Here is a 13281-nt window from a genome sequence, read left to right as displayed (position 1 = left end):
ACAGTGTGCCATCACAGCAGCAAGATTTGTGACCTGTTGCCACGAGAAAAGGGCAACCAGTGAAGAACAAACACCATTGTAAATACAACCCATATTTATGCTTATTTATTTTATCTTGTGTCCTTTAACCATTTGTACATTGCTAAAACACTGTATATATATAATATGACATTTGTAATGTCTTTACTGTTTTGAAACTTCTGTATGTGTAATGTTTACTGTTAATTTTTGTTGTTTTTCACTTTATATATTCACTTTGTATGTTGTCTACCTCACTTGCTTCACTTGCAATGTTAACACATGTTTCCCATGCCAATAAAGCCCTTGAATTTAATTGAATTGAATTGAGAGAGAGAGAGAGAGAGAGAGAGAGAGAGAGGGGGGAGGAGAGAAAGACAGAGACAGAGAGAGTTTAGAGCAACATAAAGAGAGAGAGAGAGAGGGGAGAGAGAGAGAGAGAGACGGGGAGAGAGAGAGAGACGGGGGAGAGAAAGAGAGAGAGAGCGAGACAGAGAGACAGAGAGAGAGAGGGGGAGAGAGAGAGAGAGAGAGAGAGAGAGGGGGAGAGAGAGAGGGGAGAGAGAGAGAGAGAGAGAGAGAGACGGGGAGAGAGAGAGAGACGGGGGAGAGAAAGAGAGAGAGAGCGAGACAGAGAGACAGAGAGAGAGGGGGGAGAGAGAGAGAGAGAGAGAGAGAGAGAGGAGGGAGAGAGAGAGGGGGAGAGAGAGAGGGGGGAGAGAGAGCAACATAGAGAGAGAGAGGGGGAGAGAGAGAGGGGGGAGAGAGAGAGAGAGACAGAGAGAGAGAGCAACAGAGAGAGAGAGAGGGGGGAGAGAGGGGGAGAGAGAGAGAGAGGGGGGAGAGAGAGAGGGGGAGATAGAAGGGAGAGAGAGAGGGGGAGAGAGAGAGAGGGGAGAGAGAGAGAGAGGGGGAGAGAGAGAGAGACAGAGAGAGAGAGCAACATAGAGAGAGAGAGAGGGGGAAGAGGGGGAGAGAGAGAGAGAGGGGGGAGAGAGAGAGGGTGGAGAGAGAGAGAGAGGGGGGGAGAGAGAGAGGGGGAGAGAGAGAGAGGGGAGAGAGAGAGAGGGGGAGAGGGGGAGAGAGAGAGGGGGAGAGAGAGGGAGGGGAGAGCACTACGGCCACCCGCCTGCGACTGCACAGACTCCAATGTATGTAAGGCAGAAAACCCCATAGACCCCCCACCCCAACCAAGAGAAAACAGGAAGCTCCTAGACAAGAACCAGAAGAACATGAACACGAGCAACAGAAGTCAGAAAATAAGTCATCCTAGAGAGAGCAGTCAGTCATCCAGCATTGAAGAAGAAGAAGACATGATCATCAACTGATCATCATCAATCATCAATGATCATCAATCATCAATCATCAAATCGTTTTCCCTGACAGGAAGTTTAACATAAGTTAATGTACCTCTAACGTGGACCCAGAATGCCCCCCCCACCTTCAACCTGTCACTCCTCACCATCTACAGCTATGCAGGGCTGGGCTTGGTTAGAACCAGGCAATGCAGCAAGAGAAGATGTGAAACCTAGCCCTACACAGTATGCCTCTTGTTGACAATGCCACAACAAATTAACATTCTGAAGTATAATCTACGAGGCTTTTTAAATTGAGCAGAAATAGGAAGGAGAAAAATAGAGACACTTTTAGAAGCCAAGGCCGATATCATTTTTGTACAATATCTAACAGATGTGGACCAGGTTTAAAACGCAGGATTGTCTGTGGACAAAGTGTTATGTGTCGGAGAAGATGCTAATACAGTAACAGAAGCTACCCACCGGGAGACAAGCTCCAACAGAACTCAAAGGGAGAAGAACCATTGAAATGAAATGGAAATGAAATAACCTTGCAGGGGATACTCCCTCAAAAATGTTAAAGCTCATTTCATGCATTTTTACTAGTGCTGTTTCCGACAGCAACAAAAGAATCTCGGGTCACCAAGAGCAGCAGGAGCCTAGATGGATTGACCCAGAGATCAGCTGGCATTACTGGCAGCAGTAGCCCAGATGGATTGACCCAGAGATCAGCTGTGACTACGAGCATGTTTGATGTTCGACGACCAGGTGTCCACATACTTTTGGTCATGTAGTGTATCTCCTGACCAGGGCTCTATGACTGGTGCTCAGCAGCCCTGCTCTGAAGAGAGATGGCCAGCCCAGGACTAGGTTAGACCCCACTCAGGAGAACTGAGAGGATACCCGCCCAGAGAGGACTCCGCTCAGATTGACTAAGGAGTTAAGATTAAGGAGGGACACCGCTGAGGAGGAGCTGGATGAGAGAGGAAATCTGAGATAGAGAAGTGAAGATGAGGTGCTGGTGGATTTTACTCCAGTGCTTCTGGGGTGTCTACGGGGAACTGGGGTGTCTACGGGGAAATGGGGTGTCTACGGGGAAATGGGGTGTCTACGGGAACTGGGGTGTCTATGGGAACTGGAGTGTCTACGGGGAACTGGGGTGTCTACGGGAAACTGGGGTGTCTACGGGAAACTGGGGTGTCTACGGGAACTGGGGTACCTACGGGGAACTGGGGTACCTACGGGAACTGGGGTGTCTACGGGGAACTGGGGTGTCTACGGGGAACTGGGGTGTCTACGGGGAACTGGGGTGTCTACGGGGAACTGGGGTGTCTACGGGAACTGGGGTGTCTACGGGGAACTGGGGTGTCTACGGGGAACTGCCCTTCAAAGCTGATAATAATGCTGTCATGCTGGTCAACTGGTCAGTACCATTACAGTATGGTGAGTACCACTACGGTATGGTGAGTACCACTATAGTAAGGTGAGTACCACTACGGTATGGTGAGTACCACTACAATATGGTGAGTACCACTATAGTAAGGTGAGCACTGTATGGTGTGTTCCACTTTAGTTTGGTGAGTACCACTACAATATCTTGAGTACCACTACAGTATGGTGCTATTTGTCATGTCATTTACAGTCCTACAATATGGCATTGTCATTTATATAGCCTGAGGGCCAATCTGTCTGTGCTATCATGCCAACTCTTTGTCACTCATTGCCATGACAATGACAGCAATGAAGTTTTATAGTTATCAGGCTTTTGAAACAAAGTAACTGTCAACACTGAGCAGGAAGTATATTAAGGAGTTTACTTTATTGGAGAAATCGAACAGTTTGTCTGGATGTCGGAGTGTCTGTCTGGATGTTGGAGTGTCTGTCTGGATGTCGGAGTGTCTGTCTGGATGTTGGAGTGTCTGTCTGGATGTTGGAGTGTCTGTCTGGATGTTGGAGTGTCTGTCTGGATGTTGGAGTGTCTGTCTGGATGTTGGAGTGTCTGTCTGGATGTTGGAGTGTCTGTCTGGATGTTGGAGTGTCTGTCTGGATGTTGGAGTGTCTGTCTGGATGTTGGAGTGTCTGTCTGGATGTTGGAGTGTCTGTCTGGATGTTGAAGTGTCTGTCTGGATGTTGAAGTGTCTGTCTGGATGTTGGAGTGTCTGTCTGGATGTTTGAGTGTCTGTCTGGATGTTGGAGTGTCTGTCTGGATGTTGGAGTGTCTGTCTGGATGTTATACTGTCTGTCTGGATCTTGGAGTGTGTCTGGATGTTGGAGTGTCTGTCTGGATGTTGGAGTGTCTGTCTGAATGTTGGAGTGTCTGTCTGGATGTTTGAGTGTCTGTCTGGATGTTGGAGTGTCTGTCTGGATGTTGGAGTGTCTGTCTGGATGTTGGAGTGTCTGTCTGGATGTTGGAGTGTCTGTCTGGATGTTATACTGTCTGTCTGGATGTTGGAGTGTGTCTGGATGTTGGAGTGTCTGTCTGGATGTTGGAGTGTCTGTCTGAATGTTGGAGTGTCTGTCTGGATGTTGGAGTGTCTGTCTGGATGTTGGAGTGTCTGTCTGAATGTTGGAGTGTCTGTCTGGATGTTGGAGTTTCTGTCTGGATGTTGAAGTGTCTGTCTGGATGTTGGAGTGTCTGTCTGGATGTTGGAGTGTCTGTCTTTACACAGAAGAAGCACTGACTGTCTTTGACATTTTCCACAATTGATCATTTCCTGTCTAAGTTGTGTTCCCTTTTTAATTTTAGGATTTGTAAAAAATGTTCTATGATCACTTGTGCTTGTCATTTTGGCGTCCATGGCTTGATGAGTGCCGGCTCTGGCTGTGAGCACTTCGCTGAGCTATTCTTGACTCAGTAAAGAGGATTTCAAGCCGATATTTGTGACATGTATCTGACAGCTTGTGTCTCAATCTAGATATGTTCGTCTTAATAACCTGAAGCCAGAGACAACCACATCCTCACCTGCAGCGGCAGCATACAGTATTCTATGGTAGGAGATATGAACTCTGTATGGGCTTTCTAGATGATTGTGTTTAAACAGGCACCATGCATGGCAGACAAGGTTAAACGTTTAAACAGGCACCATGCATGGCAGACAAGGTTAAACATTTAAACAGGCACCATGCATGGCAGACAAGGTTAAACATTTAAACAGGCATCATGCATGGCAGACAAGGTTAAACATTTAAACAGGCACCATGCATGGCAGACAAGGTTAAACGTTTAAACAGGCACCATGCATGGCAGACAAGGTTAAACATTTAAACAGGCACCATGCATGGCAGACAAGGTTAAACGTTTAAACAGGCACCATGCATGGCAGACAAGGTTAAACGTTTAAACAGGCATCATGCATGGCAGACAAGGTTAAACGTTTAAACAGGCATCATGCATGGCAGACAAGGTTAAACATTTAAACAGGCATCATGCATGGCAGACAAGGTTAAACGTTTAAACAGGCATCATGCATGGCAGACAAGGTTAAACATTTAAACAGGCATCATGCATGGCAGACAAGGTTAAACATTTAAACAGGCATCATGCATGGCAGACAAGGTTAAACATTTAAACAGGCACCATGCATGGCAGACAAGGTTAAACATTTAAACAGGCACCATGCATGGCAGACAAGGTTAAACGTTTAAACAGGCACCATGCATGGCAGACAAGGTTAAACATTTAAACAGGCATCATGCATGGCAGACAAGGTTAAACATTTAAACAGGCATCATGCATGGCAGACAAGGTTAAACATTTAAACAGGCATCATGCATGGCAGACAAGGTTAAACATTTAAACAGGCATCATGCATGGCAGACAAGGTTAAACGTTTAAACAGGCATCATGCATGGCAGACGTAAAGTTAAAAGTTACGGCCCTAATGTAAAGTTCCACATCAAAGTGATGCATCCATGACAGTAGTTGTTAGGATCGGTATGTCCATGACAGTAGTTGTTAGGATCGGTATGTCCATGACAGTAGTTGTTAGGATCGGTATGTCCATGACAGTAGTTGTTAGGATCGGTATGTCCATGACAGTAGTTGTTAGGATCGGTATGTCCATGACTGTAGTTGTTAGGATCGGTATGTCCATGACAGTAGTTGTTAGGATCGGTATGTCCATGACAGTAGTTGTTAGGATCGGTATGTCCATGACAGTAGTTGTTAGGATCGGTATAGCAGTGAATGGGTGATTGGTAGGAGGATGAATAGGTGAGTAATAAGAGATTAGAATGATAACTTGCTGTCTGAGCTGCAGCCTATGTGTCACACCCTGATCTGTTTCACCTGTCTTTGTGCTTGTCTCCACCCCCCCGTCCAGGTGGTGCCCATCTTCTCCATTATCCCCTGTGTATTTATACCTGCGTTCTCTGTTTGTCTGTTGCCAGTTCGTCTTGTCTTGTCAGGTCTTGACAGTGTTCTTTCCTGCCTTCCCGTTTCACTAGTTCTGTTTCCTAGTTTTTCCCGGGTTCGGACCATTCTGCCTGCCCTGACCCCGAGCCTATCTGCCATTCTGTGCCTGCCTGACTCTGACCTGATCACGATCCTCTGCCTGCCCTCGACCTGCCTTTTGCCCCGTGTTTCTAATAAATCATCTGAGAACTGTACTATCCGCCTCCCATGTCTGCATCTGGGTCACATCCTGAGTTGTGATGCTATGTGTGATTTCGTGTGTGTGTACCTCTGCTAGTATAGATGTCCTCAGTGCCAGCGGTCTGTCCTATCAGATGATACTGGTTGAGTCGTGACCCCTCCTCTGCCACCACCACTGACTTGGCTGCTCCCTGGGTCCACGAATACACCACCTCGGACACAGGATACGCATCTACAAAAGGAGACAGGAAACAGGATACGCATCTACAACAGGAGACAGGAAACAGGATACGCATCTCCAACAAGAGACAGGAAACAGGATACGCATCTACAACAGGAGACAGGAAACAGGATACGCATCTCCAACAGGAGACAGGAAACAGGATACGCATCTCCAACAGGAGACAGGAAACAGGATACGCATCTACAACAGGAGACAGGACACAGGATACTCCTCTACAACAGGAGACAGGACACAGGATAGTCATCTACAGCAGAAGACAGGAAACAGGATACGCATCTACAACAGAAGACAGGAAACAGGATACGCATCTACAACAGAAGACAGGAAACAGGATACGCATCTACAACAGAAGACAGGATACAGGATACCCGCCATGTGTCCCCACCCAACAGGGGGATGATCTCCTGGAACCAGCATCAACAACAGACCCTTACCAACACTTGCTGGCCCTACAACATCAGAAGGAAATGCCTCAGTGCCATCAAAACAGTCAGTAGCTCATGCTGGCCCTACAACATCACAAGGAAATGCCTCAGTGCCATCAAAACAGTCAGTAGCTCATACTGGCCCTACAACATCAGAAAGAAATGCCTCAGTGCCATCAAAACAGTCAGTAGCTCATGCTGGCCCTACAACATCACAAGGAAATGCATTAGCGCCAGCAAAACAGTCAGTAGCTCATGCTGGCCCTACAACATCACAAGGAAATGCCTCAGTGCCATCAAAACAGTCAGTAGCTCATGCTGGCCCTACAACATCAGAAGGAAATGCCTCAGTGCCATCAAAACAGTCAGTAGCTCATGCTGGCCCGTTGCCAGTCTCCCTCTACTGGATAGAACACGTTGCCAGTCTCCCTCTACTGGACAGAGCCCTCTGCCAGTCTTCCTACATTATCTCCTGAAGGGGCAGAGCAGAGAGCCACCCTGAGGACTGGGACTTGTTTTCATATTCAACACTCTTGACAATTGTGTGTCCTAAAGGATTAGTCCCCTAGGATTAGCCCACAAGGATTAGCCCCCTTGTTAGCCTCTGGTGCAAGGTATCTTTCCGCTTCACAACTGCAGGGACAGGAGGTAAATAGCTTCCCCAAAACCTAGAGGCACCATATTCCTCCATTATGAAGAGAGGAGCAGAGAGGAGCAGAGGGGAAGAGCATCTTTATTCTATTTACCCTTATAGTACTGTGCCATATATAGTGGCTTGCGAAAGTATTCACCCCTTTGGCATTTTTCCTATTTTGTTGCCTTATAACCTGGAATTAAAATTGATTTTTGGGGGGGTTTGTATAATTTGATTTACACAACATGCCTACCACTTTGAAGATGCAAAAGATATTTTATTGTGAAACAAACAAGAAATAAGACATCAAAAAAATAAATCTTGAGCGTGCATAATTATTCACACCCCCCAAAGTCAATACTTTGTAGAGCCATATTTTGCAGCAATTATTAGTGGTGTGGGGGCTGTGCTTTGGCAAAGTGGGTGGGGTTATATCCTTCCTGTTTGGCCCTGTCCGGGGGTGTCCTCGGATGGGGCCACAGTGTCTCCTGACCCCTCCTGTCTCAGCCTCCAGTATTTATGCTGCAGTAGTTTATGTGTTGGGGGGCTGGGGTCAGTTTGTTATATCTGGAGTACTTCTCCTGTCCTATTCGGTGTCCTGTGTGAATCTAAGTGTGCGTTCTCTAATTATCTCCTCTCTTTCTTTCTCTCTCTCGGAGGACCTGAGCCCTAGGACCATGCCCCAGGACTACCTGACATGATGACTCCTTGCTGTCCCCAGTCCACCTGGCCATGCTGCTGTTCCAGTTTCAACTGACCTGAGCCCTAGGACCATGCCCCAGGACTACCTGACATGATGACTCCTTGCTGTCCCCAGTCCACCTGGCCATGCTGCTGCTCCAGTTTCAACTTCCACCTGACTGTGCTGCTGCTCCAGTTTCAACTGTTCTGCCTTATTATTATTCGACCATGCTGGTCATTTATGAACATTTGAACATCTTGGCCATGTTCTGTTATAATCTCCACCCGGCACAGCCAGAAGAGGACTGGCCACCCCACATAGCCTGGTTCCTCTCTAGGTTTCTTCCTAGGTTTTGGCCTTTCTAGGGAGTTTTTCCTAGCCACCGTGCTTCTACACCTGCATTGCTTGCTGTTTGGGGTTTTAGGCTGGGTTTCTGTACAGCACTTTGAGATATCAGCTGATGTACGAAGGGCTATATAAATCAATTTGATTTGATTTGATTTGATTTGATTACAGCTGCAAGTATCTTGGCACATCTAGCCACTGGGATTTCTGCCCATTCTTCAAGGCAAAACTGCTCCAGCTCCTTCAAGTTGGATGGGTTCCGCTGGTGTACAGCAATCTTCAAGTCATACCACAGATTCTCAATTGGATTGAGGTCTGGGCTTTGACTAGGCCATTCCAAGACATGTAAATGTTTCCCCTTAAACCACTCGAGTGTTGCTTTAGCGGTATGTTTAGTGTCATTGTCCTGCTGGAAGGTGAACCTCTGTCCCAGTCTCAAATCTCTGGAACACTGAAACAGGTTTCCCTCCAGAATTTCCCTGTATTTAGCACCATCCATCCTTCCTTAAATTCTGACCAGTTTCCCAGTATTTGCCGATGAAAAACATCCCCACAGATGGTGTTATCGGGGGGATGAGAGGTGTTTGGTCTGCGCCAGACATAGTGTTTTCCTTGATGGCCAAAAAGTTCAATTTTAGACTCATCTGACCAGAGTACCTACTACATGGACTCTACGGGGTGTCGAAAGTGGTGCACCTGGCACCTACTACATGGACTCTACAGGGTGTCGAAAGTGGTGCACCTGGCACCTACTACATGGACTCTACAGGGTATCGAAAGTGGTGCACCTGGCACCTACTACATGGACTCTACAGGGTGTCGAAAGTGGTGAACCTGGCACCTACTACATGGACTCTACAGGGTGTCGAAAGTGGTGCACCTGGCACCTACTACATGGACTCTACAGGGTGTTGAAACTGGTGCACCTGGCACCTACTACATGGACTCTACAGGGTGTCGAAACTGGTGCACCTAACACCTACTACATGGACTCTACAGGGTGTCGAAACTGGTGCACCTGGCACCTACTACATTTTCTCTGTTTTCTCTGTATACATCAGTGACGTCACTCTTGCTGCTGGTGATTCTCTGATCCACCTCTACGCAGACGACACCATTCTGTACACATCTGGCCCTTCTTTGGACACTGTGTTAACAAACCTCCAAATGAGCGTCAATGCCATAAAACACACCTTCTGTGGCCTCCAACTGCTCTCAAACGCTAGTAAAACTAAATGCATGCTCTTCAATTGATCGCTGCCCGCACCAGCGGCCCGACTAACATCACTACTCAGGACGGTTTTGACTTTGGACAACTACAAATACCTAGGTGTCTGGCTAGACTGTAAACTCTCCTTCCAGACCCATATCAAACATCTCCAATCCGAAGTTAACTCAAGAATATCTTCCTATTTCGCAACAAAGCCTCCTCCACTCATGCTGCCAAACATACCCTTGTAAATCTGACTATACTACCGATCCTTGACTTCGCAATGTAATTTACAAAATAGCCTCCAACACTCTACTCAGCAAATTGGATGCAGTCTACCACAGCGTCATCTGTTTTGTCACCAACGCCCCATATACTACCCACCACTGCGACCTGTATGCTCTCGTTGGCTGATCCTCGTTAGGTATTCGTTGCCAAATCCACTGGCTCCAGGTCATCTATAAGTCTTTGCTAGTTAAAGCTCCGCCTTATCTCAGCTCACTGGTCACCATAGCAGCACCCACACGTAGCACGCTCTCCAGCAGGTATATTTCACTGGTCATCCCCAAAGCCAACACCTCTTTGGCTGCCTTTGCTTCCAGTTGTCTGCTGCCAATGACTGGAACAAATTGCAAAAATCACTGAAGTTGGAGACTCATATCTCACTCACTAGCTTTAAGCGTCAGCTGTCAGAGCAGCTAACCGATCGCTGCAGCTGTACACAGCCCATCGAACCAACTACCTACCTCATCCCATATTTGTTTTTGTTTTTCTGTTCTTTTTCACACCAGTATTTATACTTGAACATCCTCATCTGCACATATATAACTCCAGTGTAAATTGCTAAATTGTAATTACTTCTCCACTATTGGCCTATTTATTGCCTTACCTCCTTACTTCATTTGCACACACTGTATACAGATTTTTCTTTTGTGTTATTGACTGTACGTTTGTTTATCACATGTGTAACTCTGTTGTTTTTGCGGCACTGCTTTGCTTTATCTTGGCCAGGTCACAGTTGTAAATGAGAACTTGTTCTCAACTGGCCTACCTGGTTAAATAAAGGTGAAATAAATAAAAAAGAATGGAGATGGAGTTTGATATGAGTCTGGAAGGAGAGTTTTCAGTCTAGCAAGACACCTAGGTATTTATAGTTGTCCACGTATTCTAGTTTAGAACCGTCCAGAGTAGTGATGCTAGTCGGGCGGGCGGGTGCAGGCAGAGAACGGTTGAAAAGTATGCATTTGGTTTTACTAGCGTTTAAGAGTAGTTGGAGGCCACGGAAGGAGTGTTGTATGTCATTGAACCTCGTTTGGAGGTTAGTTAACACAGTGTCCAAAGAAGGCCAAGATGTATAAAGAATGGTGTCGTCTGCGTAGAGGTGGATCAGGGAATCACCCGCAGTAAGAGCGACATTGTTGATGTATACAGAGAAAAGAATCGGCCTGAGAATTGAACCCTGTGGTACCCCCATAGAGACTGCCAGAGGTCCGGACAACAGGCCCTCCGATTTGACACACTGAACTCTGTCTGTGAAGTAGTTGGTGAGCCAGGCGAGAAACCAATTTGAGAAACCAAGGCTATTGAGTCTTCCGATAAGAATACGGTGATTGACAGAGCCGAAAGCCTTGGCCAGGTCGATGAAGACGGCTGCATAGTGCTGTCTTTTATCAATGGCAGTTATGATATCGTTTAGTACCTTGAGCGTGACTGAGCTGCACACATGACCAGCTCGGAAACCGGATTGCACAGAAGAGAACGTACGGTGGGATTCTTTTCTTGGAGAGTTCATTCTTCCTGTCCACTAAAGTTACGGGGAAGCGAACAGGCTGTATGGACGGAGACCAACGGGTAGAATATTCACCATATTCAGCCATGTATTGTTGTTTTTTTAAAGACAAATTATCTTACAATCTCTCATGTCTCTCTGGGAGAAGATCCGTGCCCTAAGCTTGTCTACATTATTGTCCAGAGTACATTAGCAAGTTATATAAGCGGTGGGTGGTTTGCCATCCTAGGGAGTATGACTAGAATGCAAGCTCTCCTTCCTCTCCTTCGGCGACATCTTTTTGGTAGAGCGACCGGGATGAATGGAGCTGCTTCATATAGTCCAAACAATGGATCCAGGTCTGGGAAGCCGAATTTGTTTCACCGATCTAATGTCTAAACAATACTCCTTTATTAATCCAAAAGAAAACATATATCATTTTTTAAAACTGAAATATAACATTTACATAAGTATTCAGACCCTTTACTCAGTAATTTGTTGAAGCACCTTTGGCAGAGATTACAGCCTCTAGCCTTCTTGGGTATGACGCTACAAGCTTAGCACACAGGTATATGGGGAGTTTCTCCCATTCTTCTCTACCAGTTAGAGGAGGAGGAGGTGATTAACACTGTCTCTATACCAGTTAGAGGAGGAGGAGGTGATTAACACTGTCTCTACACCAGTTAGAGGAGGAGGAGGTGATTAACACTGTCTCTATACCAGTTAGAGGAGATGGAGGTGATTAACACTGTCTCTATACCAGTTAGAGGAGGAGGAGGTGATTAACACTGTCTCTATACCAGTTAGAGGAGGATGAGTTGATTAACACTGTCTCTACACCAGTTAGAGGAGGAGGAGGTGATTAACACTGTCTCTATACCAGTTAGAGGAGGTGGTGATTGACACTGTCTCAATACCAGTTAGAGGAGGTGGTGATTAACACTGTCTCTATACCAGTTAGAGGAGGAGGTGGTGATTAACACTGTCTCTATACCAGGTAGAGGAGGTGGTGATTAACACTGTCTCTATACCAGTTAGAGGAGGAGGAGGTGATTAACACTGTCTCTATACCAGTTAGAGGAGGAGGTGGTGATTAACACTGTCTCTATACCAGTTAGATGAGGAGGAGGAGGTGATTAACACTGTCTCTATACCAGTTAGAGGAGGAGGTGGTGATTAACGCTGTCTCTATACCAGTTAGAGGAGGAGGAGGAGGTGATTAACACTGTCTCTATACCAGTTAGAGGAGGAGGTGATTAACACTGTCTCTATACCAGTTAGAGGAGGAGGTGATTAACACTGTCTCTATACCAGTTAGAGGAGGAGGTGGTGATTAACACTGTCTCTATACCAGTTAGAGGAGGAGGTGATTAACACTGTCTCTATACCAGTTAGAGGAGGAGGTGGTGATTAACACTGTCTCTATACCAGTTAGAGGAGGAGGTGGTGATTAACACTGTCTCCATACCAGTTAGAGGAGGAGGAGGTGATTAACACTGTCTCTATACCAGTTAGAGGAGGAGGTGGTGATTAACACTGTCTCTATACCAGTTAGAGGATGAGGTGATTAACACTCTCTCTATACCAGGTAGAGGAGGACGTGATTAACACTGTCTCTATACCAGTTAGAGGAGGAGGTGATTAACACTGTCTCTATACCAGTTAGAGGAGGAGGTGGGGATTAACACTGTCTCTATACCAGTTAGAGGAGGAGGTGATTAACATTGTCTCTATACCAGTTAGAGGAGGAGGTGGTGATTAACACTGTCTCTATACCAGTTAGAGGATGAGGTGATTAACACTCTCTCTATACCAGGTAGAGGAGGAGGTGATTAACACTGTCTCTATACCAGTTAGAGGAGGAGGTGGGGTTTAACACTGTCTCTATACCAGTTAGAGGAGGAGGTGATGATTAACACTGTCTCTATACCAGTTAGAGGAGGAGGAGGTGATTAACACTGTCTCTATACCAGTTAGAGGAGGAGGTGATTAACACTGTCTCTATACCAGTTAGAGGAGGAGGTGATTAACACGGTCTCTATACCAGTTAGAGGAGGAGGTGATTA

The 13281-nt window shown here is 46.3% G+C and overlaps 1 protein-coding gene across 2 annotated transcripts in view; it reads right to left on the bottom strand.

The window, feature by feature from the left end:
- The window catches only part of LOC112251871 (gamma-aminobutyric acid receptor subunit alpha-5-like), an 81209-nt gene that overhangs the window by 24783 nt on the left and 43145 nt on the right, over window positions 1-13281 (bottom strand). For both annotated transcript variants that reach the window (XM_042322669.1, XM_042322668.1), the window contains one exon: window positions 5996-6139. In XM_042322669.1, coding sequence (XP_042178603.1) covers window positions 5996-6139 — 144 coding nt within the window. The remainder of the gene's footprint in view (window positions 1-5995; window positions 6140-13281) is intronic.

This window comes from Oncorhynchus tshawytscha, linkage group LG05 (assembly GCF_018296145.1).
Source record: "Oncorhynchus tshawytscha isolate Ot180627B linkage group LG05, Otsh_v2.0, whole genome shotgun sequence".
In the NCBI taxonomy this organism is placed as follows: Eukaryota; Metazoa; Chordata; class Actinopteri; order Salmoniformes; family Salmonidae; genus Oncorhynchus; species Oncorhynchus tshawytscha.
Note: the sequence above shows the minus strand (reverse complement) of the source record. Positions and strands in the feature narration are given on the sequence as shown.